Genomic DNA, 23,458 nt, shown 5'->3' with positions numbered 1-23,458 from the left:
AAGAATCATCCATCTATGTTAAAGTTTTGGTACTTTTGTTTTTCTTTGTTTGTTTCTGCTCCTAAACTAGAATCATAGAATCACTCGAATTATTGATAAACCTTAAAGTTCACAGATCACTTTGGGGGTTTGTACGGCACTATATGGTAATATAGTACAAATAAATTTAAACGGAAGCAAATTTGCCCAGCAAGCAATAGCCGTCATTTCACAGTCTAAGTTAACTAGACCTGATATAGTCCAGTTATGAGTAGCTCACTTCTAGTGATTACAAGGTGTTTGGTTTCATTTCTATGACATGCTCTTTGTGCTTCTATTCTTGGGCTATGGTTAGACGTTTATTACATTTTCACTGCCCACATTTTGCCTTGTTTTAGCCTAGACATAGGTTGCATAAACATAGCCATTATGTTAAGACTGTGTCTTAAGAACTAGTATGATCAACTAGAAGTTAGTTAGGGGTAATCAGTCTTACTGTTCGCTGTCAAATTAGACCAATCTACGTTTTTATGTTACTGACTTTAAAAAGTTATTAACAGTCTTAAAGAATAAAATTGGATGACTAACTTGTAAGACTAGTCTTAACAGTTTATGCAACTGGCCACAGGGCTGTGTTTGGATGGCTAGAAGTCTTTTAAACGCAAAATTGCTAAGTGGGTTGTTGTTGTTTTATCTTGATCAATCTCATTCCTCCACAGACAAACACTATTTTCAATACTGTAATGTTCTCATTGCACAAAGCAATTTCCTAGACAGCTTTGTTGTATTCTCCCATTGAGGCTGAATAATGTAAATGTCTGTCAAACTGTTTGACACTTTTCAGTTTTATTAGGTTTTAATACATGGCTCTATGGAATACCTGATTCTTGATACTTAAGAAATTACCTCAGGGGACTTCAGGGGTTTAAACATTATTGTAATATTATTATGGTGTTTGTCTTGTTGATAGGCCGAATATTTTGTACATTGTACATTTGATACAGTTAAAGAAAATCAAAACAATATGTCATGTGCACATATTTATTTATTTGGTGAGTAGCCGTGTAATAACTGGGATAATGTACGGTCATTACAGCTGCAAAAAATATTTACAGACCTTATGCGCCAGAGAAACAAGCTTGCTGCCATCTTTAGAGTTTTGTGTCTGAACTTCAGTTTAAAAGCAATTAGCTGGTGTATTGGATTTACTTATTGTAGAGTTACCGAAAGTTCTCACGAGCATTATGTTTGAAGCTGATGACGAGCGGGTCATTCATAAGTCCGTAAGATCTTACCTTCATGGCATGGAAATATAAACCGGAAGACAGAACACAAGAGTGCAGTGCTGAAAAGGGGCGGGGCTACATAAGGTCTATATTTCAATAAAGAATATCGTACTGTACATTATATCTTTTAAGGCCAATTCACACTGTACCGGCAAATCACACTGAACCCGCGAACAACGGCAACTGACACTTCAGATCAGTGATTTCCAATGGTCGGCGCTTGTTTTCACAGATTGAACGTTCAAGTTTGTCAGGTTGTGGAATGTCTGAGAAGTGGCATACTGTAATCTGGTCAGGTGATTGTCCGTGTTGGTCGGTGTCAGTCAGTGCAGTGTGAATTGACTTATCCAAACAAATGCTAAAACTTCCTCTACTAATACCCATATTAAAAACAAGAAAGAAACCAAATAAATAACATGTCTTGTTATTTAAATTGTTAAGACAATAAGGATGAGTTTAATACAGCTACAAATGAAAAGTTACAAACCAATAGGTAGTAGATTAACAGTTTCACATTTACCACACACACACACACACACACAAAAAAAACAATCCTTCTTGCAGTTTTTATGCCCACAATTTTTTTACAGCTTCTAAGTTTCAGTCAAACATCTTCTCATTTACAGATGAGTATTGCTCAAAATTCACTTTTTGATTTATTCCAGTGTGACATTAAAAGTGAGATGGCTGCAACTTCCTGTCTTTGCAGCCTGTTTAGGGAACCAGTAGTAATAGAGCAGCAGAATGGAGAAGAAGAGACCCTTAAGAACATTAGAACCAGGCCGGGAGGGAACTAGACTTCGTGTTTTCCTCATGAGTAGAACTTGCTGTTGTTTATTTTTTGCTGTTGTTTATTTATCCTGTATGGACAAAGATAGACAGATATGAATATCCTCTTTAAATTCACTCACGCATTCACTCTGTGATGTGTCTTTAAATTCACTCACGCAATTTTGTGCACTCACTTTTTTTCCGAGTAAGTGAACTCCTGCGAGAAGTCCTCGCGGCGATTAGGAGTCGCGGCGCGCTGCAGGTTGGAGTGAGTGTCATAGAGGCAGAACTCATTGCTCAACTCCGCCTGCTTCTTTTGCAACTGTTTCGAGGAGGAGTAGAGTTCTTCCTGTGCTTTCTGAAGAAACAAGTCAGACAGGGGATTTCCATTAAACTTACAGAGTATTCTCATTAAAGCAAAATTAGATATTCTATAATTGTGACCTTGGACCACAAAACCAGTCACAAGTAGCACGGGAATATTTGTGGCAATTGCTAACAATACATTGTATGGGTCAAAATGATCGATTTTTCTTTTATGCCAAAAATCATCAGGATATTAAGTAAAGATCATGTTCCATGAAGATATTTTGTAAATTTCCTACCGTAAATATATAAAAGAAATATTTTTGTGAGTGAATGCAGCAAAATCGCGAACATATATGGACAACTTTAAAGGCGATTATTATCTTAACAGACCATACATCAATGGAAAGCTTATTTATTCAGTTTTCAGATGATGTATAAATCTCAATTTCAAAAAAATCGACCCATGTGACTGTGGTTTTTGTGGTCCATGGTCACAGTTATATCATCAACAAAAGTACCTAATTCTTATGTAAAAATGTAGCTGTGTCTTACCTCCACCAGCTGAATATCAACATACACCAATAGAGTTGCCAGCTCCAGGTTTTCACTAAATCCATTCTTTAAAGGGACTGATCTGTACCCTGTGAACGCATCAAGTTCAGTTCTTGTACTCAAACTTAAATCTGCATTCACTTGCACAATGTTTCATAAAAAAAACTAATTTGGCAATGATGTTGACAGACTTACCTGAGCGAACACCTTTCACAGGGAACGTAGCCTGGGCCAGGAAATTGGGGTCAGAGAACATGTCCTCCTCAAAGACCACAAAACGTAGAAAAGTGAGGTCTGGGTCGTACACGTTGAAAGTAAATGCCTCTGAAGGCTGAAAGTTTGGCCCGAGCCATACAGGGTTCAGTCCATTGTCATCTGTGGACATATTTAATTTTTTTTATTTTGTAAAATCTCTATAGATAAAACAAATACTTCTGGTGCACTCTATTACAAGGCAGTCCACAAATAACAGTAACACATATAATAATAATGTATTTCTATAATAATTTTTATAAAAAATTAAACACACACACACACACACACATATATATATACAAAGCTTAGCAGGTTAGCAGTTCACATAGATTCTAGTTAGAAAATCTATAAGAATAAGTATGAAAATGATAAAAAAACTATTCACATATTTAAAACAAAAACTAATATAAGCGACAAAAACACACAACAAAATTACTAAAACTTTAAATCTGAAATGCAAATGTAAAACAATTCAAAATATGAATAAAAACTTTTAAAAAAGTATCTCAGTGATATTAAAATAAGACTGCTTCTTACGGCAAACGGTAGTCTTGACTTTGTTGTCTTCTGTTTGGCCACACAGTTCAATCTCCACAAAGGGACTGGCAATGCTTCGCCCTGGTTTGGGAAGATGTCGCGCTCCTATCACCTGAGCGTCAAAAAAACAAAAACAAGAATCTTTTCCAATTCTTTTATTAAAATGAAACCGTTCTTGTTCAGTTCTCCGACTCGGACTAAATTCATTTTATTCTGTTTGAATGAAGATCGTGTCTTACCCTAATGGTGATAGTAGATCTGACATTCTTCTTCTCCTGATGAGGGTCATAGGAGTCTCTGCGCATCATCTCAGGTTGCAGCACATATCCTGTGCCTCCATTCAGACTGAAGAGAGCGCTGTTCAGCTGCATGTACTTATCTGAGGAGAGTTTTATATACTGAATATATGCTATGCTCTTTTTTTATTGAATGACTTAAAAGAGGTTGTATTGTTCTTGTGCTTACACTCACAGTTTGAGCCCATGTCTTTACATTAAGGTTTATACAGTATGTTTAACATGAACTAACAATGAACAAAATTGCTACAGCATTTATTAATCTTAGTCAATTGTAATTTCAACATTTACTTTACATTTTTAAAATCCAAACTTGTATTTGTTAACATTTGTAAACTAACATGAACAATGAACGATTTGATTTTTACTAGCATTAACAAAGATGAATTGCTCATTGTTAGTTCATGTTAACTAATGTTAACAAATGAGACCTTATTTGTAAAGTGTTACCAAATAATTGTTTAACCTTCGCACTATTCTTACATTATTTTGCATGTTCCCTGCTTCCGTCTAATACTCTACCCATTTAAGCAAACATTTATTTAAACTTTAACTAGAATTTCAATAAAACCTTTCATTGTGTAATTTCCTCTCTTCCTTGTTTACTATTTTACACAAGAGGTCAAGGGTTGGTTGATTTGTGTGGTGCAGTTTTCTTGCCCCTGCTGGTAGATGCATGGCATAACTACACCATTATGCTGCCAAAAAGCATTGACAAACTAATAGATTTAGTGTGATAGGCTCAAAAAGTTCTTTATGCCCATGAGCAAAAATGGCCGGTCACAGGTCGTATACTTAAAGTGAGGTCATATGTTTGCAGACCTGATCAACTTCACACTTCATCTTACCAGCAGTTTGAAAGTTGAGTGCCACCATGTGACAGCCGCACATCCACAGAGGATACGGATCATAGTTGGAGGAATCCACCCTCTGGCCCTTGGGGTAGATGCGGCTCAGCGACTTGCGGTTATATAACATAAATTGAGTCGACTTGTTTCTGGAAGGAACCTTATTTTCTACAAAGGAGCGAACCTCTTTGTAGGTATAATTATCTGAAAGGGATAAGTGATCGCATTGTTAACACACAGTTAATATATGTTTGGGGTCGGTCATTTTTTTCAATGTTTTTTAAAAGAAGTCTGTTACGCTCACCAAAAGCTGCATTTGTCTAATCAGTAAAACAGTAATATTGTAAAATATTATTACAGTTTAAAATAACTGTTTTCTATTTTAATAAAATAGAAATCATTCTAAAATGCTGATTTGGTGCTCAAGAAACATTTCTCATTATTATCAATGTTAAAAACAGTTGTGCTGCTTAATATTTTTGTGGACACAGTGAAACTAAAAAACAGCATTTATTTGAAATAAACTTTTGTAACATAATAAATGTCTTCACTGCCACTTTTGATTAATTTAATGAATACTTTCTGAATAAAAGTTAATTTCATTAAAACAAAATACTGACCCCAAACATTTGAATGGTAGTGCATATGTATTCATATTTGTGTAAATATGTATAAATGCATATTTATATAATTAGCTGTACCAAAGCGGTCCTTGTCTTTACTGCGAGGCTGGCAGTAAACAACCAGTTCAGACATCTCGCTGGCCACCTCTTCTTTGCTCTCGACCTCCCTCTGTTTTATTTTCTGCAATGGGAAATTATTGTAAACATTCATAAACCCTAGCCCAACATTATACTTGAAATACTTGACTAGATACTTAGAATGCTTTAGATGAAATGTTCTCTCAAGGGCTACACCTAGCATTTAAACACCCCCTACATCTGTCTGGCTTCAAACAAACAATCCTATATTTATAGAATGAGTGACTCAAAACCTTGTGACAGCTTCCCCGTGTGACAACTAGCCCCGGTTTGCCCTATTTAGGACACGTCTTAACCAAACGTGAGTGTGTGAGTCTAAGCGAGTGAGACAGACCTCGAACTCTCGGTTTTCTTCTCTCTGTGTGATGTCCCAGGCCACCTGATACCACTCGTACAGCTCCTCAGTGGTCTCGGTGGCCAAATCAAATGGCATCATGTTCTCTTTATTTTCCTTATCCTGCAACGTCACCACCACAGGTTTGCTATGCTTGGCTGAGCGAACTGGAAATGAAGAAATGAGTGCAAAATAAGTCTGAGCATAACAAAGCCACATGCTGTACAGGTGTTAAATGGCCCTGAAGATAAATCATCTTACCAACAGTACACTTTGAGATGTCCACTACCCCTTTACATAAGTCACCTAATGGATTTTCCTCTTCAGGCTGAAAGAGAACAGCTAATGTTGATGTTCAGAGTATTGGATGTAGATGTTCTCTATGTATGTAAGCAAATAAGCATGCACAATACTATACTAACTAGCACCAAAGGACATATCTGTTTAGTTAAATTCCACATTTGTAATATGCTTTACCTGGTAATTGGCATCAGATGTATTGGCCACTTCTTCTACATAATTTGAAGGGAAATAGTGCTGCAGTTTCCCACCATAGTCTCCTTTCCACCTGTAGGCATCAGCAGATAAACGGGGAAATTAAATGTTGGTGAACTTCTCAAAATGTAAGCAATTCAAATCACAAGAGAGTGATATGATAATCTTTTTTCTGCCACAAAAAGGCAATAATGCATCTATGTGCCACAAAGCTACAATAAAATAAAAGTACCATGGGTTTTTGGACAATTTACTATGGTAATACCAGCTATGTGTTATGGACATGAGCCATGGTAAAATATTAGTATTCTTTGATGTACACCTCAATTCAAAAGTTTGGGGTCGGTAAGATTTTTTAAAAGAATGTAATACTTTTATTCAGCAAAGTGACAGTAAAGACATTTATAATGTTACAAAAAATATATATTTCAAATAAACACTGTTCTTTTGAACTTGATATTAATAAATTATATTCACAAGAATAAATTACATTTTAACATGTAAAAATAAAAAACAATATTACTGTTTCTACCATGCTTTTGATCAATAAATGCAGTCTTGGGTTGAGCATTAGAGACGTCTTCTTAAAATCTTAAAAACACATCTTACCGACCCCAAACTTTTGAACGTACCTTGGAGTTTTGTGTAAATGCTGTGGTACATGTATGTGGTAATCATTTAGTACCATGGTATTCATCAAATTTTCGTGGTTTTTATTATTTGATACCTTCACTCCATCATGGCACTGCCACAGCTTTTTTGCAATGCAATTTTATCGACATAATATACAAATAATCTCACCATCCATTTGCCTCCTTAGTCACATTATGGATCAAACAGCCCTTGTAAAAGGTGAGTTCATCTGGCCGCATGGCCCTGTAGTCATAGAGGGCCTTCACTGTGCTCTGGGGCTGCAACGCAACAAAATAAGTTCAATCTTGCTATACGGATCTGCAAATGCACTGAGGTAACCCACACAACACCTCAGTGGTTCAAAGAGTGCGAAGGCTAAAATAAATTCTCTTTAAAGGGAAAGCGTGAATTACATCGAACTAGAAACATGAAGCATTTATGGCTAAACATGACATCGCTGTTTTAGCCAGGCTGCATTTCCTCTTTCGAGACGATCAGTTTCCTATGTGAGAGAAAGAGATAGCCAGCACCACCACTTCCTCCCCAGCCCACAGGAGATGACCTCTTGTGCATACTAACATGCAGGAGCTGTGTTCGCTCTTCAAAGTGCTTACCAGAGATGGCTCTATCTCGTTGGCCTCCACATACTGTTTAGAATCATAAAGTGAAGCAGTTTTGGTTATCTGAAAAGAAAGACATAAAGCATTTCTTAGACATTTTTCCCAGCACATTAGACTTAAGCCAAGCAAAATCTATAATCTACACATTTTATATGTCTGATTAGTCTGTGTTCTAGATCAGTGGTTCGCAAATGATTTTGCTTCAGCACCCGTATTGGAAAGCAAGTGGTGACTCAAAAGTTTATTGAAACATTTTTATTTTAAAAAAGAATTATGTGTTATTTAATTAAATGAGCAATACATTTCATGTAAATAAATATTTGTTTTAATGTTGTAATTTGTTGTAATTAATGTATTTAAAAATAAATATATGTTTTTAACTAAACTGAATATTTAAATAAATGATTGAAATTTATTAATTGGTATATATATATATATATATATATATATATATACACACACACAGCCATATATAAATAATGGAAGCTTGTTTCTGCAATGGAATAAAAAATTAAAAAGTTTTTTATCTCACAATTCGTACTTTTTTTCTCAGAATTGCGTGATATAAAGTCGCAATTGTGAGTTATTATGTCAGAATTGCGCAATATAAAGTTGCAATTCTTACAGAAAAGAAAAAAGTCATAACAGTTTATATCTCGCAATTCTGACAATATAACACGCAATTGCGAGTTTATATCACGCAACTTTATAACTCGACTTTATAGCATGCGTTCTTATCGTGAGAAAAAAAAGTCAGAATTGTGAGATAAAAAGTCACAAGTTTTTATTCCATGGTGGAAACAAGCTTCCATAATATTATATTATATTAATAATGAACATGATTGTGATTGATCAAAGAAAAACATTCAGCAAGGTCGCATTAAATTGATCAAAAGTAACAGTAAAGACATTTATAATGTTTAAAAAAAAATCTATTTCAAATCCTGAAAAACAGTTATCACGGTTTCCACAAAAATATCTGTTCTCAATAATAATTAGACATTTTAAATTGTGAAAAATATTTCGCTATATAAGAGGTCATTGTTCAGGTTTGGTTGCTCTTTCAAATTGTGACATCAGGAATGTGATTTTGCGACGTGTGTGTGTGTGTGTGTGTGTGTGTGTGCGTGCGGGGGAAACATTAGCATATCCTCAAGAAGTGAAAAAAGAGACATGTTTTAGTTTATATGTCTCCTTGAACACATTTACACAAAACAATGACACCTTAGTGCATATTATACTTGTTCAACTAAGTCAGAACTTTTGGTCTGAACTTTGATTGGAAAAAGGAGAAGAGACCAAAAGAACTAGGCTACTACAGATGAAAGGATGCAAGTGTGACATGCAAACTGTGGCCGTAGCAAAGGAAGAGGTGCACATGCCCTTGTTCACTTTGAAGAGCGTATGCAGACAATGCACTCAAAGAAAAACCGTTGTACAATCACTGCACAGTGCTCAGTACAGTCCGCAGTATGGGGCTGTATAAAAAGTGGGTAACACTTTATTTTACAGTGTCCTCGTTACACGTTACATGTAGTTACTATAGTATAACTATAAATTCTGCATAATTACATGCAACTAATCCTAAACCAAACCCTAATCCTTACCCAATAGTAAGTACATATAGTTAAATATTATATTTACACTGTAACACAGTCACCTTAAAATAAAGTAACCAAAAAGTATTTTCTATTCCAAAAGAAACAATATTTTTTTCTTACCGAACTGAAGCGATCAACTAGTTCTGGTGTGACTGGGTAGCGGAGTTTGATCTTCCGATATAACGGTTTCTTTTTGAAATAGTCCACCAATTCCACCAGGCTCTCAAACTCACTAGAGGTGCCCAGCACGTACATAGACCCCTCTTTGTGTATCCGGCAGTGCTTCACCATCCCTTCACCTCTGTTTCAGCAAATAAAACCCACAATGAATTACAATAATTATTTAATTAAATAATATAAACACCAACAACAACGTGCTACTGTGGGTCTTTTGCCCCAATTTTGAGGCTATGAATTGGATGAATTGAGCTTCTGGGATGTGTTGATTTTTTTAAAACAATTACAGTTAATTTAGAAAAAAATATTTCCGTACAAATCTAAATTAATTACTGTATCCACAAATCTCCCATTAAAAACACACATAAGAACATTTAATATCCAACATAAATTCACAGGTCATTATTATGCAGTGACAAAAAAAAGTTTTTATTCAACCTCAAAACTGTTGAAATAAATCTCACAAATGTTGATGTTCATTTTCAGCACATAAATCACAAAAAGACTGTAAGAGTGTGCGATATGAACAAATTCTTATATCACGATGAGTAATTTTAATTCAAGATAACGATTTATATCACAATAGTTATTTTTGCTTTTGATACTTTTAAAATATAAAAAAGTGAGCCAGCTCTCAGATTTCATCAAAAATATCTTCATTTGTGTTCCGAAGATGAACGAAAGTCTTACGGGGGTTGGAACAACATGAGGGTGAGTAATTACTGACAGAATTTTCATTTTTGGGTGAACTAACCCTTTAATAATGACAGCAGGTAAATTTGGATCCTGTCACTTTAAGACATAAATCACTATGTTTACTTGTAAAGACATGGTCAAGTCTTTGACACATAAGCATGTGTATTTAACCGTTCAAGCTCATTTAGTTGGCAAAAAGCACTCAGTTCAGTTCTTGCGCTTTATGAACAGCAGCTTTTATGTGCGCGTCTCAGACAGCGATGAGAAACAGTCTCTCTGACAGCATGCGCATACAGCAAAATGAGCCGTCTTTCACTGCTTACTGCACTTCAACGGTTTAAAATACTTGTTTTTAAATAATAAATGATAAATAATTTAAATAATAAATGGTTCATGAAGCATGATCCACACTAAACCAAGTCTATGGGATTTTTTGTTTTTGTCTTAGAAAAGTAACAGCACATTTTGCTTCAGGACTCGTATTGGAAATCAAGTGGTGACCCAATAAAGTATCAAAAAAGTTTTTTTTTTAATTATTATTTTATTAAATGATTAGTTGTTTTTAAATAATGTATTTAAATCAATAACTGAAATCTATTAATTGGTTTAATAAAATGACATGAATTGATATACAGTACATATACATACAGCATATATAAATACAAATCTCTCCACATGATGGGATGTGAATGGATGGACAACTTAAGTATTTGAGTGTAATACTAGGGGTAACGTGTTTTGAAAAACAATCTTAAAAAGCAATGCTAACGAAGAGATGGAAAACAGAGCAGCACCTGAAGGTGATGGCGTAAGATTCTGAATCTTCTCTCTGTCTGATGAGGAAGGCTCCATCTCTAGGGATCCTCATGAGATAGTCCTCCGCCTCACCTCGACTCAGGTTACTGTAAAACCACCTGAAGACAAAAAAAAAATACAGCTTCACATCTACGTGTAGTGCTACGCTGTAGTGAGCGTTAGGAGAGGCTGCAAGCCTGACCACGTGGTCTTCTACAGCCCTGCTGGCCGGGATGTGGTGAACACCAATGATGTTGTTTGTGCACATCAAGTATCGACTAACCCTTCACGCAGGTGCTGGTCTGGTCGAGGCACAAGTTCGGTGAGGCGCAGGTAAAAATCTTGACAGCGGAGCAGGTTTTCCCTGTAATACTGGATGAGTGCATACACACTGGGGAAATGCAGGTTTTCTGTGAGGAAATAGACAGTGTGACCTCCTTCTATGCAGGAACGGATTCGACAATGCTGAACTCGTCCGCTGCGCCTGCAAAGACCACACAGTGAATTTATTTAGCAAAATGTGCATTTCTGTATATTTGTGACCAAAGAAAAAAAGTAATTAATATGAATAATATGGGTCATTCTTGTTATGCAGCACCATATGGATGCATTGTAATGGAAGTATTTCTATAAAAGGGTATTTCTTTCAGAAATATACTTTGGTCAACATCAGGCACATAAATGTATTAATTATGAATCATTTACACAATGTAAACTAAAAAATAAACTAACAGGATAAACAAAGTGCTAAAGTTAGTCACTGGTCAGTGAGACATTGAGTCAGTGATGTCATTATGAAAAACTTTATGCCATTATGACATGCTCAAACTGTTTGATTGTATTTGTTTTGTATTGATTACAATTGATATTGTATTTGTATTGTGTTGATTTTAGTACTGTAATTTGAGTACAATATCAATACAAATATAAATGACTGTAATACATGACTTATTTAAATTAATAAGCATAAATTAAATTAATTGCGAATTAGCTAACAAGAAGGTGTCAACTTAAAGTTAAAATGATAGTTCATACAGTAATTTACTCACCCACCCTCAAGTTGTTGCAAACCTGCATGAATTTCTTTCTTCTGCTTAACACAAAAGAAGATATTTTGAAGAATGTTGGAAACTAAACAGTTGATTGGCCCCATTGACTTCCATAGTATGTATGGAAAACAAGTCAATGGGGTCCATCAACTGTCTGGTTATAGACATTCTTCAAAATATCTTCTTTTGTGTTCAGCAGAAGAAAGAAATTCATAAAGGTTTGGAATAACTTGAGGGCGAGTAAATTATGACAGAATTTTCATTTTTGGACGAACTAACTAAAATGATTTAAAATTCACCCCATGTTCACTTAAATGTGAAACTGTGCTAAAATAAATGTTATATAATGTTATAAATAATATGATTCTGATTTCAGTCTTAAACAACTGCCAGATTAATATTTTATCTAACATTATGATGGGACATGAAAATGTACTGCATAGTAGGAATGACACATATCAACTGCATATGCTGCATTTTCCCTGTTTCTTCCATTTGTAAAGACTAAATTAAAGACAATAAAAAAGAGAGAAAATAGGGAATAAAAAACCAATCTTTCCTCCCTCTTTGAAGAGAACGAGAACAGGCCTACATTACCAGAATGAGAGGGTGCAATCATTGACGAAGGTGTCGCTCTCCCGCACCAAAAACGTTCCGTCAACTCCACCCGAATCTGCACAATATTCTTGCAGCAGTCGCTCGGCAGTCTGTCTGCCCTCTGACATACGCCCGTGAAACCAGGGCTCTGACTGATGAAGCTCTGTACCTCCCTGGGGCGACTGAGGAGAGGTTTTACATTTGAATTACACAGTTTATTTCCTTAATTTGTGGCATTTTAAAGTGAATCTCATTCTGTAATTGAGTCTCAGTGATTTACCTTTCCAACATCGTCCTCTAGATCATTCTCCTCAGCATAATACAATGTCTTGTTCTCGATCACACAGTAGTGCTTGTACCATCTCTGCACACGGACACGGTCACACAGAAATTACACTCATAATCAATTAAGGCAACTGAAATAAGATGAAACAACCACACAAGCCCATGATGATGTTAACTGGATTTTGGCACCTCATCTATTGGATCCCAGATGAAGAGCTCTCCCTGCTTATCTCCTTTGCGTAGATCCTTTTTGCCAAAAGTCCCATCAAGATTCAGTTTCTTGTGCTGTATGAAAAAGTTAGTAGCAAAACATTGATTGTTGTGGCTTGGTATTGGCTTGTAACCTGAAAGGATGCAGGATTATCCAGTGAAGCTTTTCTACCTTGAGGATGATCTTGCCCTTCAGTTGGGTTGGTGATGGCAGTTGTTCTGCTTCTGGTTCCAGTGGCTCCATCAGAAGCTTGTCCTGGAAAACATCTTTGAACACCTGAGCCATCATTTTCTGTTGCTTGATGTCACAGTGTTCTTCTATGGACAGCACCACAGGATACCTGCAAACAGTATACCCGTTCATAAACATTCTTCATAAATTCTGTGCATCTCCAAAAAAACAAAAACTGTGTGTAATAATTTTATAATTATATTTGGCATGAAGACAATGAAAACTATTAAAATGTCTGTGCATTGTGAAAGTATTCTCAAGCCCGACGCTCGCATCGGCCTGGGAAAGTTGAAGCACCCAGGGGTGGAATCGCTGCACTTATCTGTGCAGTCGTGAGGCTAAAACTGCTTTTCTCCAATGGAAGAATGTCTCCTCTCTAGCGAAGAGGAATGGCAGAGCGAGTTAAGGCAACCACTCGGCTCCAAAGCAAAAAGCTGTTGAAGAGTTGTAGGCCAAAAGAGTTGTAGGCCAGCTTATATCCCCGTATGTACAGGGGAGTGCCTTGGCATGCAAATCTCACTCGCCAATCTTTATTGGCCCGTTTTCTTACTATCCGACGGTGATTGGGCTCCCAAGTGAGATCCCAATATGTCAGTATCGACGTAATGTCAAACGTGACTGACTAAAAGGCAACAAATTCTACCCATGCTTTATAACACTTTACATTTAAAATGTATATTTTAATGATTTATTTTTTTCATGTAGCAGTAATTTAGGGGGAAAGTTTGTTTTATTGTCATAAATATAATGTCACAATGCAAATAATCTTTAAAATAGGCTTAATTGTCTTTATGCAAAATATATCTGCTTATTTCTTTTAAATAGGGGACACATTATGACCCAGGCATGTTCTTTAAAGGTTTTGTTAAATTCGCCCATTTCCCAAGAACGTCACCAAATAAATGTGTGAATGTGTGTGTTGCTGATGACTAACTCAGATGTTGCAAAAGCATGATCATTGATGGCCTTAACCACATCCTTAAACTTTATCTTGGAGGTTCTGGTCCAGCCATGGTATATAATAGGTTCATCTGGACCATTCCAGCAGTCCACTGAATAAAAAAAAATTAAAAACAAAACAGTCATCACACTGACTCCCACTGATTTCAGATTTCAATGTATTATTATCATCAATGCATACTCTAATAGCGAAGCAGAAAGGGACCTGCATTAGTTTAGCAGAGAATTAAAAAGTATTTATGTAGAAATGAGGGTATGGTTCACTGACACTCAATACAGCGGCAGCCGAGCCTCAGGCAGCGCACATAAGCTTCTGTTGAGGACTCACTGCGCAGTTGATCTCCAGTTAAATATCTGTGAAAAAAGCAAAACACATGAAGTAACACAGGAAGTTCATCATGACGAGGAGGCATGTGTGTCATGAGCATGAAGAACAGCAGCACTGACGTGTTGTGAGAAGAGTTGATCCAGTAGTGAGACAGAGGATTGTTCATGTCCAGTGGGCAAATCTCTGAGAACTTCTCATCCCAAATTGAGTTTTCTTTGGAGAAGAGAAAACTGAGGAACTAGAAAGATATAGAGAAAAGCTCTATAAACACATAACCTGCAAATATAAATGAACATAGAGTAAACAGATCTCTATAAGATGTACCTCTTCAACAGTAAAGGCTGGATCATTAGTCTTCCTCATGGTGTCATCGATAAATATAGTCATCAGCTCTCTGACTTGATTCAGATTGTTGGCCCATGTATCCTACAAAATAAATTCACAGAATTTTCTTAACAAAACAAATAGAATTTAAATGAAATATATATACTGTAGATGACAGGTATACAATATATAAATATAGCTAGATTGACTGTGTGATAATGTCAGGATAATGCCACGTCGACAAACTAAAGTAGCGAAATTAAAATGATTTAAAATTCACCCCATGTTCACTTAATTGTGAAACTGTGCTAAAATAAATGATATATAATGTTATAAACAATATGATTCTGATTTCAGTCTTAAACAACTGAATGCATGGATGGATGAGCAGGAAGTATACAAATACATATCAATCTTACTCTTTGCTGATATAAAAGGAATCTTTGAAAATCGGAGAGTTGAATAGGCAGATCGTTGATACTGAAGAGAAAAAAATACAAAATAATAAGAATGAGAACATTAGCATGACCACATGATGCACATTTAAAGAACTGATTCAACCAAAATAATGGACAGTTTCTTACCCCATGATGAAAGCACACGACTCCTTTTTAAACTCCTCTAGAATCTAACAAAATGACAAGCAACATTCAACATAAGTATGTAACATATATATATATATATATTTCAAAAGTTAAGGGTCCAAAAGTTCTTCCCCGAAGAAGTTAATACTTTTATTCAGTTAAGTCATGACAGTGAAGTCTTTTATAATGTTACAAAAGATTTCCATTTCAAATAAATGAAAATATATGTTTTACGGTTATAATGCCATCTGCCAATCAAAAAAAATTCATGCAGCACAACTGTTTTCAACATTGATAATAATTGTTTCCTGAGCACTAAATCAGCATAGAATTTCTGAAGGATCATGTAACTCTGATGACTGGAGTAATGATGCTGAAAATTCAGCTTTGCCATCATGGGAATAAATTACATTTTAAAATATATTAAAACATAAAACAGTTATTACAAATTGTAATAACATTTCACAATATTGCAGTTTTTAGTGTATTTTGATCAAATAAATCCAGCCTTTGTGAGTATAAGAGGTTTTTTTTTTTTTTAAATAATCTTACCGACCCCAAACTTTTGAACAGTAATGTAAATATGCTACTGATTAAATATGCTTTGGGTGTAATTTATATATATATATATATATATATATATATATATATAAAAATTACACCCAAAGCATATTTTATTCAGCAAAACTAAACTGCACTCTTACCATCTTTTGGTTGTCAAATATCAGAAGATTGTAGAATTTGTGAAATTGCTCAAAATCCAGGACATCTTTCTTTGCTCCCACTGACTGAAATTATGAAGTTTATATTTTTAGTGCAAAGCCATTAACTAAACATGTCTTTGAAAAAAAAAATATATATATATATTTACTGTAGTATATGTATATATTAAAACTTGTGGATAAACACAGATCACCATTTGCAAAACATTAGGAGAGGAAATGTTCCAATTCAGTTGCCATAAAGTTTTCCATATGATGCAAAGCATTCACTTCCGTCAAAATGATGTGTATACAATGAATCATTCATACCGAAATTCTGTCCTTCAAAAAACGTCCACCTGGTACTTTGAAGTTCATTTGTGGCAAAAGAGACTTGAGCTCTTTCAAGGTAATGCTGTGAGAGACATGAAAAAGCATTAAAGAGGGGTAAAGAGGTGAGACAAAAACTGCAATGAAACTGGGTGAGAAGCAGGTGAAAGAGAAAGAGGAGAACCTATTTTTCTTTGTCTGATCAACCGAGTACATCTGTTTCCTCAGCCAACTACAGTAAGAGGGAAAACAGAGAATGAAACAAACATAATGATTTGGGTTACGGTTCATAGATACACAAGGTACACTCTGTGTGTGTGTGTGTATGTGTGTGTGTGTGTGTGTGTGTGTGTACCTCTCTATAATCTCTGGTGTGTGAGCCACCAGTGTCTCCTGTCTGAGTAACTCCAGTCCTGTCAGCCATTTATCTGCATCGTCCACTGAATCAGCTGTGGAACAGCAAACACTATCAGCGCTAAAAACAATGCAGTTAGTTCTTCCTTTAACAGTCATTTCTAAACCAGCCAAATAATGGAATGTCCGTTAACTCAGGTAAGCAAAATGTGTTTTAATGCAGTCTATACATATCAAAATATCAAATAAATCTAAAATGTATATTGAAAGAAAGGAAGTGGCTCCCTCAGGCTAGGCTAGGTGGTACAACTAGAGCTCTGTAAGCTGTTTATGTTCATTATTATTGTAATGTTATGTGCTTTGAGACATGGGGTAATTTAACATCTCTCATCTCGTGACTTTTTGCAGACGCTGCTGTGTCTAACGGTGTCTAACAAAATGCATTTTACTTATAAAATCATGTGTTTTGAGGAGGCGTGGCTTTGGAGAGCACTGTGAGGTTAGCTATTGCTAGCATGTTCAAAATTGCCTACCTTATCTTTATATGGTTTTATAACTTAGAATATGTAATATATAAAAAGCACACATACCCCCCAGACTGAGAGTGTTGAGAACAAACTGAGAGCCATAGAATATGGTAAAGCATGTGTTGGGGTCTGTATTTTTATCCTTGGTGTCCTTGAATCGATCAAATTCTTTGGAGTTTTTTCCTGGTCGTACTTCCCGGATCTCAAAAAGGTCCACTGCAAAAATGAGATTGCAACATAAACATATACTGACAGTATTCAGATCAACCGACAGCAATCATAGTGTTGTTATTGTTAACTAAAAGTAAAACTATTAAAAATCTTTTTCGTTTCTTGAAAAAAAAAAAAAAATATATATATATATATATATATATATATATATATATTGAAATGAAATATAAGATGAAAAACTTGATAAAAATCGTTAAAAAAAATACAAAAAAAAATGTAAAACATATACAAATAAATGCTCATTTAGAATATATAAAAATACTATAATAGTATATAACAAAATACTAAAACATCACTGGACCAGATCTGAAGAGATAAAGAGATAATTCCTGTTGGGAAGAGTTTTGAATTAAATATAAATGTATGGTTTTTATATATATAAATATATGAATATATGTAAATATCAGAAGCACCATGACAAGGCACAAGACATGTTACGTCATAACCAGAAATAAGAGTATGAACAGTATAAAATGCACAAGGAGTCATGTACAAAAGAAACAAAAAGGAAGATTAGTTGAAACTGGAAGTGGCACTTCATTGGGTGAGACGGGTGTGATGGCACCACAGACAACCATAATTACTGGCAACAGACAGTCAGTTCACTGGCCACACCCCCAAAAGTGTCCTCCTACAAGATCATGGTGCCATATGAGTTTAGATTGTTGCTGCCCATGGAGACAGCGAGGTAGCTCACTTATAGACAGCCTATGATTACTGTCTGAAATCAGCTCTCTATTATTTAACAGATCAACCTGGAATGTTGAAGTTGATGGTCAGTTCATCTCACTATTAAATTTATCTGTGGGATTTTTATATAAAATTGTTAGTGATATACACTCAAGAGTTTTTTATGTTTAAAGTGATACTTTTATTCAGCGAGGACAATAAAGACTTTTACATTGTGACAAAAGATTTCTATTTTAAATAAATACTGGTCTTTTGAACTTTCTATTTATCATGTATCATGGTTTTCCACAAACATTTTGTGTTTTCTAAATTGATAATAATAAGAAATAGCTCTTGAGCACCAAATCTACATATTAGAACGCTGGAGTAATGATGATGCTGAAATTTTAGCTTCACAGAATTTTTATATATATATATATATATATTTAAAAAATCATCAAATAAATGCAGCCTTGATGAACGTACGAGATTTTTTTTTTGACAAAAAATATTACAAAATCTAACCAACACCAAACCTTTGAATAGTAGTAATTCATTTACATTTCTGTAAAACAATAACTTAAACCCAAATTTAAAAAGAACACATTAACATGCTTTTAACTTTAAAATAAATATTCCTTTAAAATATAAATGCATTCCTTGAATATGTGTACTGCAAAAATTGTTGATAAATTGCTTGTGACGATCATCATTTATACAGTATGTTGCTTTGGATAAAATTGTCTGCTAAATGAAAAAAAAAACTAGATTTTTTTTATAGAATTTAAAGCCACTTTATATGGCCACATATTTGTAACATCCAAAGACACACAATAACTTATTAAGTATTAATTGTCTAATAAATAGTACTGTCAAATCGATTAATTAAAATGAATCGCATCTAACATAAAAAAAGTTTGTATGTATATATGTGTGCGTGTGTGTGTGTGTGTGTGTGCGCGCGTATGTGTCTGTGTATGTAATTATTAATTATTTATGTGTGTGTGTGTGTGTGTGTGTGTGTGTGTGTGTGTATATATATATATATATATATATATATATATATATATATATATATATATATATATTTCCAAACTTTTCTGTTGGGTGCAATGAATCAATTTTACAGCACTACTAATAAACATTTATCATAAAGTTCCTGTAGCTTAAATGGTAAAACAAACATGGGTTATTTTCTTTACACATACAGAAACAATGTACAGCTTAAATGTAAAGGTAAGTGTAAATGCAAGAAATTAACTTGAGGCAAGGTACTCACACACTCCTTCTGTCTTGTCGGCGGTGCGCGTCCAGGCCACCTGTCGCGTCTCCATGATGACCTGCACGGTAAGCCTCTCCATCCTCTGTCTGTACACGGTCATCACTATCCCCATCTCCAAGTCCCGCTTAATGAGACTCTTCTTGTACTCGGTCAGGTCTCCCTGCTGAGTGCGGCCTGCCATCTCTGCCTTTGGTCACACACTGGCAAAAACAAACGGCCACAGGTGGTTACTTATTGCAATCTGAGTGGCAGCAGGTACACATGTAGTCTCATGGTACATATGTAGATACTTGGCAGGTATGCTTTCTGTACAACTGAATTATATAGCTGAAAATGTCTGTACTTTGAATATCAAAACACAACGGAGTATTTGATATTCAAATTTTCAAGACACTGCATGGAACAAATCAAACATTAACTGAAATGAAAATTCTGCTGTTGTTTCAAAAATTCATGTTGTTTCAAAACCTGTATGACTTTCTTCTCTGGAACACAAAAGAAGATATTTTGAAAAATGTCTCAGTGTTTTCATTGCCCATTCAATGGTTTGCAGTGACTTTCATTACATGGACAAAAAAGGTTGAAACATTCTTCAAAATATTGTTTTTGTGTTCTGCAGATGAAAGAAATTCATTCAAGTTTTGAAACTAGTTTTTTGGGACGACACGAGGATGAGTGATGAATATCTTGAAATACTTGTATCTGAATTAATCCATCGTGTTGTGAAATTGCATGGAAGTTATTGAATGGATTATACAGCTACTGTTTCATAGACAACAGCAAATACATTCACTGAAGCTTTTTAAGTTGTCAAATGAAACAAGTGCTCATTAAACTTTGCTAGAACAATTGATTCCTCTTTACAGTTTTGGGTTTAAAGAAGTACAATTTGTGAGGAAGACAATGTTAATGCTGTAATTTCCCAATCATGCATGTCAGCTCTGATAATAGAAATTATCAAAACCCAAGGAGGAATATCACCATCAGTTATCTGTGACTAAACAGTACACCTTTCAGAGACAAGTCAGTTTTCCAAACTGTTGAACCATGGCAAGCAAAATAGATGTTTCATGTCTCGTTCCCCATAGAAGCCAATATTTGCATTGCAAATGAGTAGCTGAGTACTGTGGAAGTGTCCCAAAGCAAGTCCCTCTTTAAAAGTAAATCATTAACCCAGTAAACTCAATGTGGTTTCCATTCAGAAACCTTTGTACATCACCTTCACACCCTCAATTCTTCCATTTTGTGCTTATGTGTGAAAGAGAGACCATTCTATTTGTCTTTCCAAACATATAAAGACAAGCACCAAGATAAAAAAAACAGTTAACAAACCAAAAGTTTTTACACAAATGATAACAAGATAAGAATAAGTGAAGATCTGTTACTCTACATTGTCAGAAAATGTATATGCCACATCTGGGTTTGTCTTTACTGTAAGTACAATACGTAAGTGTTATCATTTACAACAAGAGGCAGAGGAGGCACGTACACCTGCTTTTGCAGAATTAGCTTTTTTTATAGACCACGGATATGTATAGAACAATTTTGTGCATTACTTATTGTGCATTTTGTTGCAAATATTTGCAGATTTTCAAGTAACAATTTTCCCATTGATGATAAATGGGAAAACTAAAGGAGCTTCAACTCATATTTAGTTTTAGAAAACGCCTTATACTTTATCAGTGTATTTTTCATAAACAAAAATGTAGGCCTTTAAATAAATGTACACATACATAAACAGCTACTGTAATACTCCGTGATGTAAACATCCAAACATCCAAATTAAAAAAATACTTACCCAAGTTTAGAGAAGACAATCAATGACCACTTCGAAAACCGCCTGCTGTAGTCTAACTAATTCTCATTTTAAAAATAAAAAATAGCCTAATGCAGTATTGAAAAAATCTCTATGATCAGTCTAGTCACAATGTGGTCAGTTCCTCTATTCGCTTAACACAAGGAAGTGAAGAGAACATTTTGAGAATAAAAAAAAAATCCGGAAGCAAAAATATCTATGCAAAATCCCCAGGGAAGAGATAGCGATGTGTGTACCACGCTGTCAAACTTGTGTCTTTGTGCCTGTGTAAATGTGCCAAAAAACGTGATATCCTGATACTGGAGAAGCGTTTATTTCGGTGTGTATTCAGATTGTGTTTCAGTCGCTTGTTGCCCGTATTGACGTAATCATGACATCACGAAGTTCTTCTAATTTAGTGTTTTATGTTCATAATCATTAACAACCTATTAATTACTCTGTGAAAACTATATGTATGACTCTAAATGCAAACGGAATGCCTTAAAGCAAAGTATAAAAATGGACATACTTTCTAAGTAAACTTTTGAGGAGGTGATATGAAAATGAAAGCACCTGTTGCTCGCAGCTGGGCGCTGGCTGTCAGAAGAAAATGTTGTCGTCCAAAATTATGTTGATGTTTGAGTAATGAATGATTGGACTTATTCTCATGTTTATTTCTTTAAACATGCGAATGAGAAAAAGCCTCCGTAGCCTAGAATGTCGAATTCAAGTCACGTTCTTTTCTTATAGCATTACTTTCCAGCGCGCGCATTCCACTGTTCATTTGCATTAAGAATGCATGAAAAAAAAAATCAGATTAGAAGACTGTTGGGTAACATATTTATCATCTGGATGCAAAAAGTATTAGGCTACCATGGTAACCCACTGTAAATATATAACCCACTTCATCTTGAAAAAGTGTAATTTCGACCTCAAAACCAAAGTGGTTCACTTATTTAATATCCATGTTGTATAGTACATTATTAGGATTGTTCATTGTTTAATAATATTAAAAACAGTGAGTGACTGCAAAAGAGCCATTACTAAAAGCAGCAAACAATAAACAGTAATCTGCACATTTTATTAATACAGCGATGCATGCTGGAAACTCCAGTATGCTTACAGCATCTATCAAAGTTACAGTTTACTGTCAAATGCCAAATTATTGTGGAAACAAAGTTCCTTTTTTTTTTAATTGCCATTATTATAATATGGTTTTGTAATTTCCTATTGTCAATCAATAGTGATTCTTTTACAATTTCATTCTGAGAATTACATTTATGTATTTGGTGCTTTCTGGGTTTTAACCATTCATAAGAAGAAAATAATAATAATAACTTGAATGTACATTTCCTGAAGAAAATGTGAGTGGTGCTTGCAGTGGCAAAACTCGGCACTCGGTTGCTAGGGTTCACCTATTCACAGACTGGTTTCCCAACCGAAACAAACGAGCCCATATGTCTAGTCATACGATATTCTGGTGCTGAGATATAGCTTATTCATGTGATTGTACGGTTTCTAGGGTAATCTTTATGGTTACTAGGGTTTGCTTATACAGTTTATGGGTTGATATTTAAAAAGGCCAACTCTGTGTTTCTACAATGTTCTGGTGCTGAGATTTTGCTTGTTAATGTTGTTTAATGGTAACTAGGGTCCTGTAACTGGCTGCTAGGGCGTGGCTATGAAGTTGAAGTTGTTATGAAGCTGCTTGATAGGCCGAGTCAAAAGAGCCCAACCCCAAGTCTCTCTGACCTTCTGATCCAAAGATTATGATCTTTCAAATTTTTTGCTAATGTTAAGTCTATGGAACTTTTTTCGGCCGATTTATCGCCCGATGGACGAACATCGTACACCCAATGGCTTATAAAAGTCATAGCACACCTCTCCTCAATAAACTGGTCGATTTGACACCTCATTGATGGGTCTACGACAAATGGTGCGTGAGGAGTAGCGTGCCAAAGTTTAAGTGTGAGCAATAACATTGACAAGCACCACTAATAATAATTTCCATTTTCTAATCTTTCAGTTTACAGACACTAAAGTTATCAGTCAAGA

The 23,458-nt window shown here is 35.1% G+C and overlaps 1 protein-coding gene across 3 annotated transcripts; it reads right to left on the bottom strand.

The window, feature by feature from the left end:
* Positions 1-1,006: 1,006 nt before the first annotated feature.
* On the bottom strand, positions 1,007-22,200 carry plcg2 (phospholipase C, gamma 2). Of its 3 annotated transcripts, none has more exons than XM_084124534.1 (33): positions 21,977-22,200; positions 19,606-19,808; positions 17,490-17,642; positions 16,901-16,994; positions 16,730-16,777; positions 16,546-16,630; positions 16,219-16,302; positions 15,515-15,558; positions 15,350-15,410; positions 14,931-15,032; positions 14,726-14,844; positions 14,547-14,632; positions 14,253-14,370; positions 13,259-13,427; positions 13,066-13,161; positions 12,872-12,955; positions 12,592-12,773; positions 11,229-11,429; positions 10,945-11,064; positions 9,398-9,578; positions 7,671-7,739; positions 7,225-7,334; positions 6,406-6,496; positions 6,190-6,256; positions 5,929-6,095; positions 5,535-5,637; positions 4,834-5,037; positions 3,929-4,068; positions 3,690-3,801; positions 3,093-3,272; positions 2,898-2,986; positions 2,231-2,394; positions 1,007-2,125 (listed from the first exon to the last, which is right to left on the bottom strand). In XM_084124534.1, exons 2-33 carry the CDS (start codon positions 19,787-19,789, stop codon positions 2,077-2,079), a joined length of 3,756 nt encoding a protein of 1,251 aa, XP_083980660.1. In that variant the 5' UTR covers positions 19,790-19,808; positions 21,977-22,200; the 3' UTR covers positions 1,007-2,076. The 3 variants fall into 3 exon arrangements, with proteins under 3 accessions (XP_083980660.1, XP_083980661.1, XP_083980659.1); XM_084124535.1 differs by lacking the exon at positions 21,977-22,200 and adding an exon at positions 21,407-21,794 and having other exon boundaries at positions 2,213-2,394; XM_084124533.1 differs by lacking the exon at positions 21,977-22,200 and adding an exon at positions 21,407-21,794.
* Positions 22,201-23,458: the final 1,258 nt, after the last annotated feature.

Source organism: Abramis brama (genome assembly GCF_963993115.1).
Source record: "Abramis brama genome assembly, chromosome: 9".
NCBI lineage: Eukaryota > Metazoa > Chordata > Actinopteri > Cypriniformes > Leuciscidae > Abramis > Abramis brama.
This window is presented reverse-complemented; position numbering and strand designations above follow the sequence as displayed.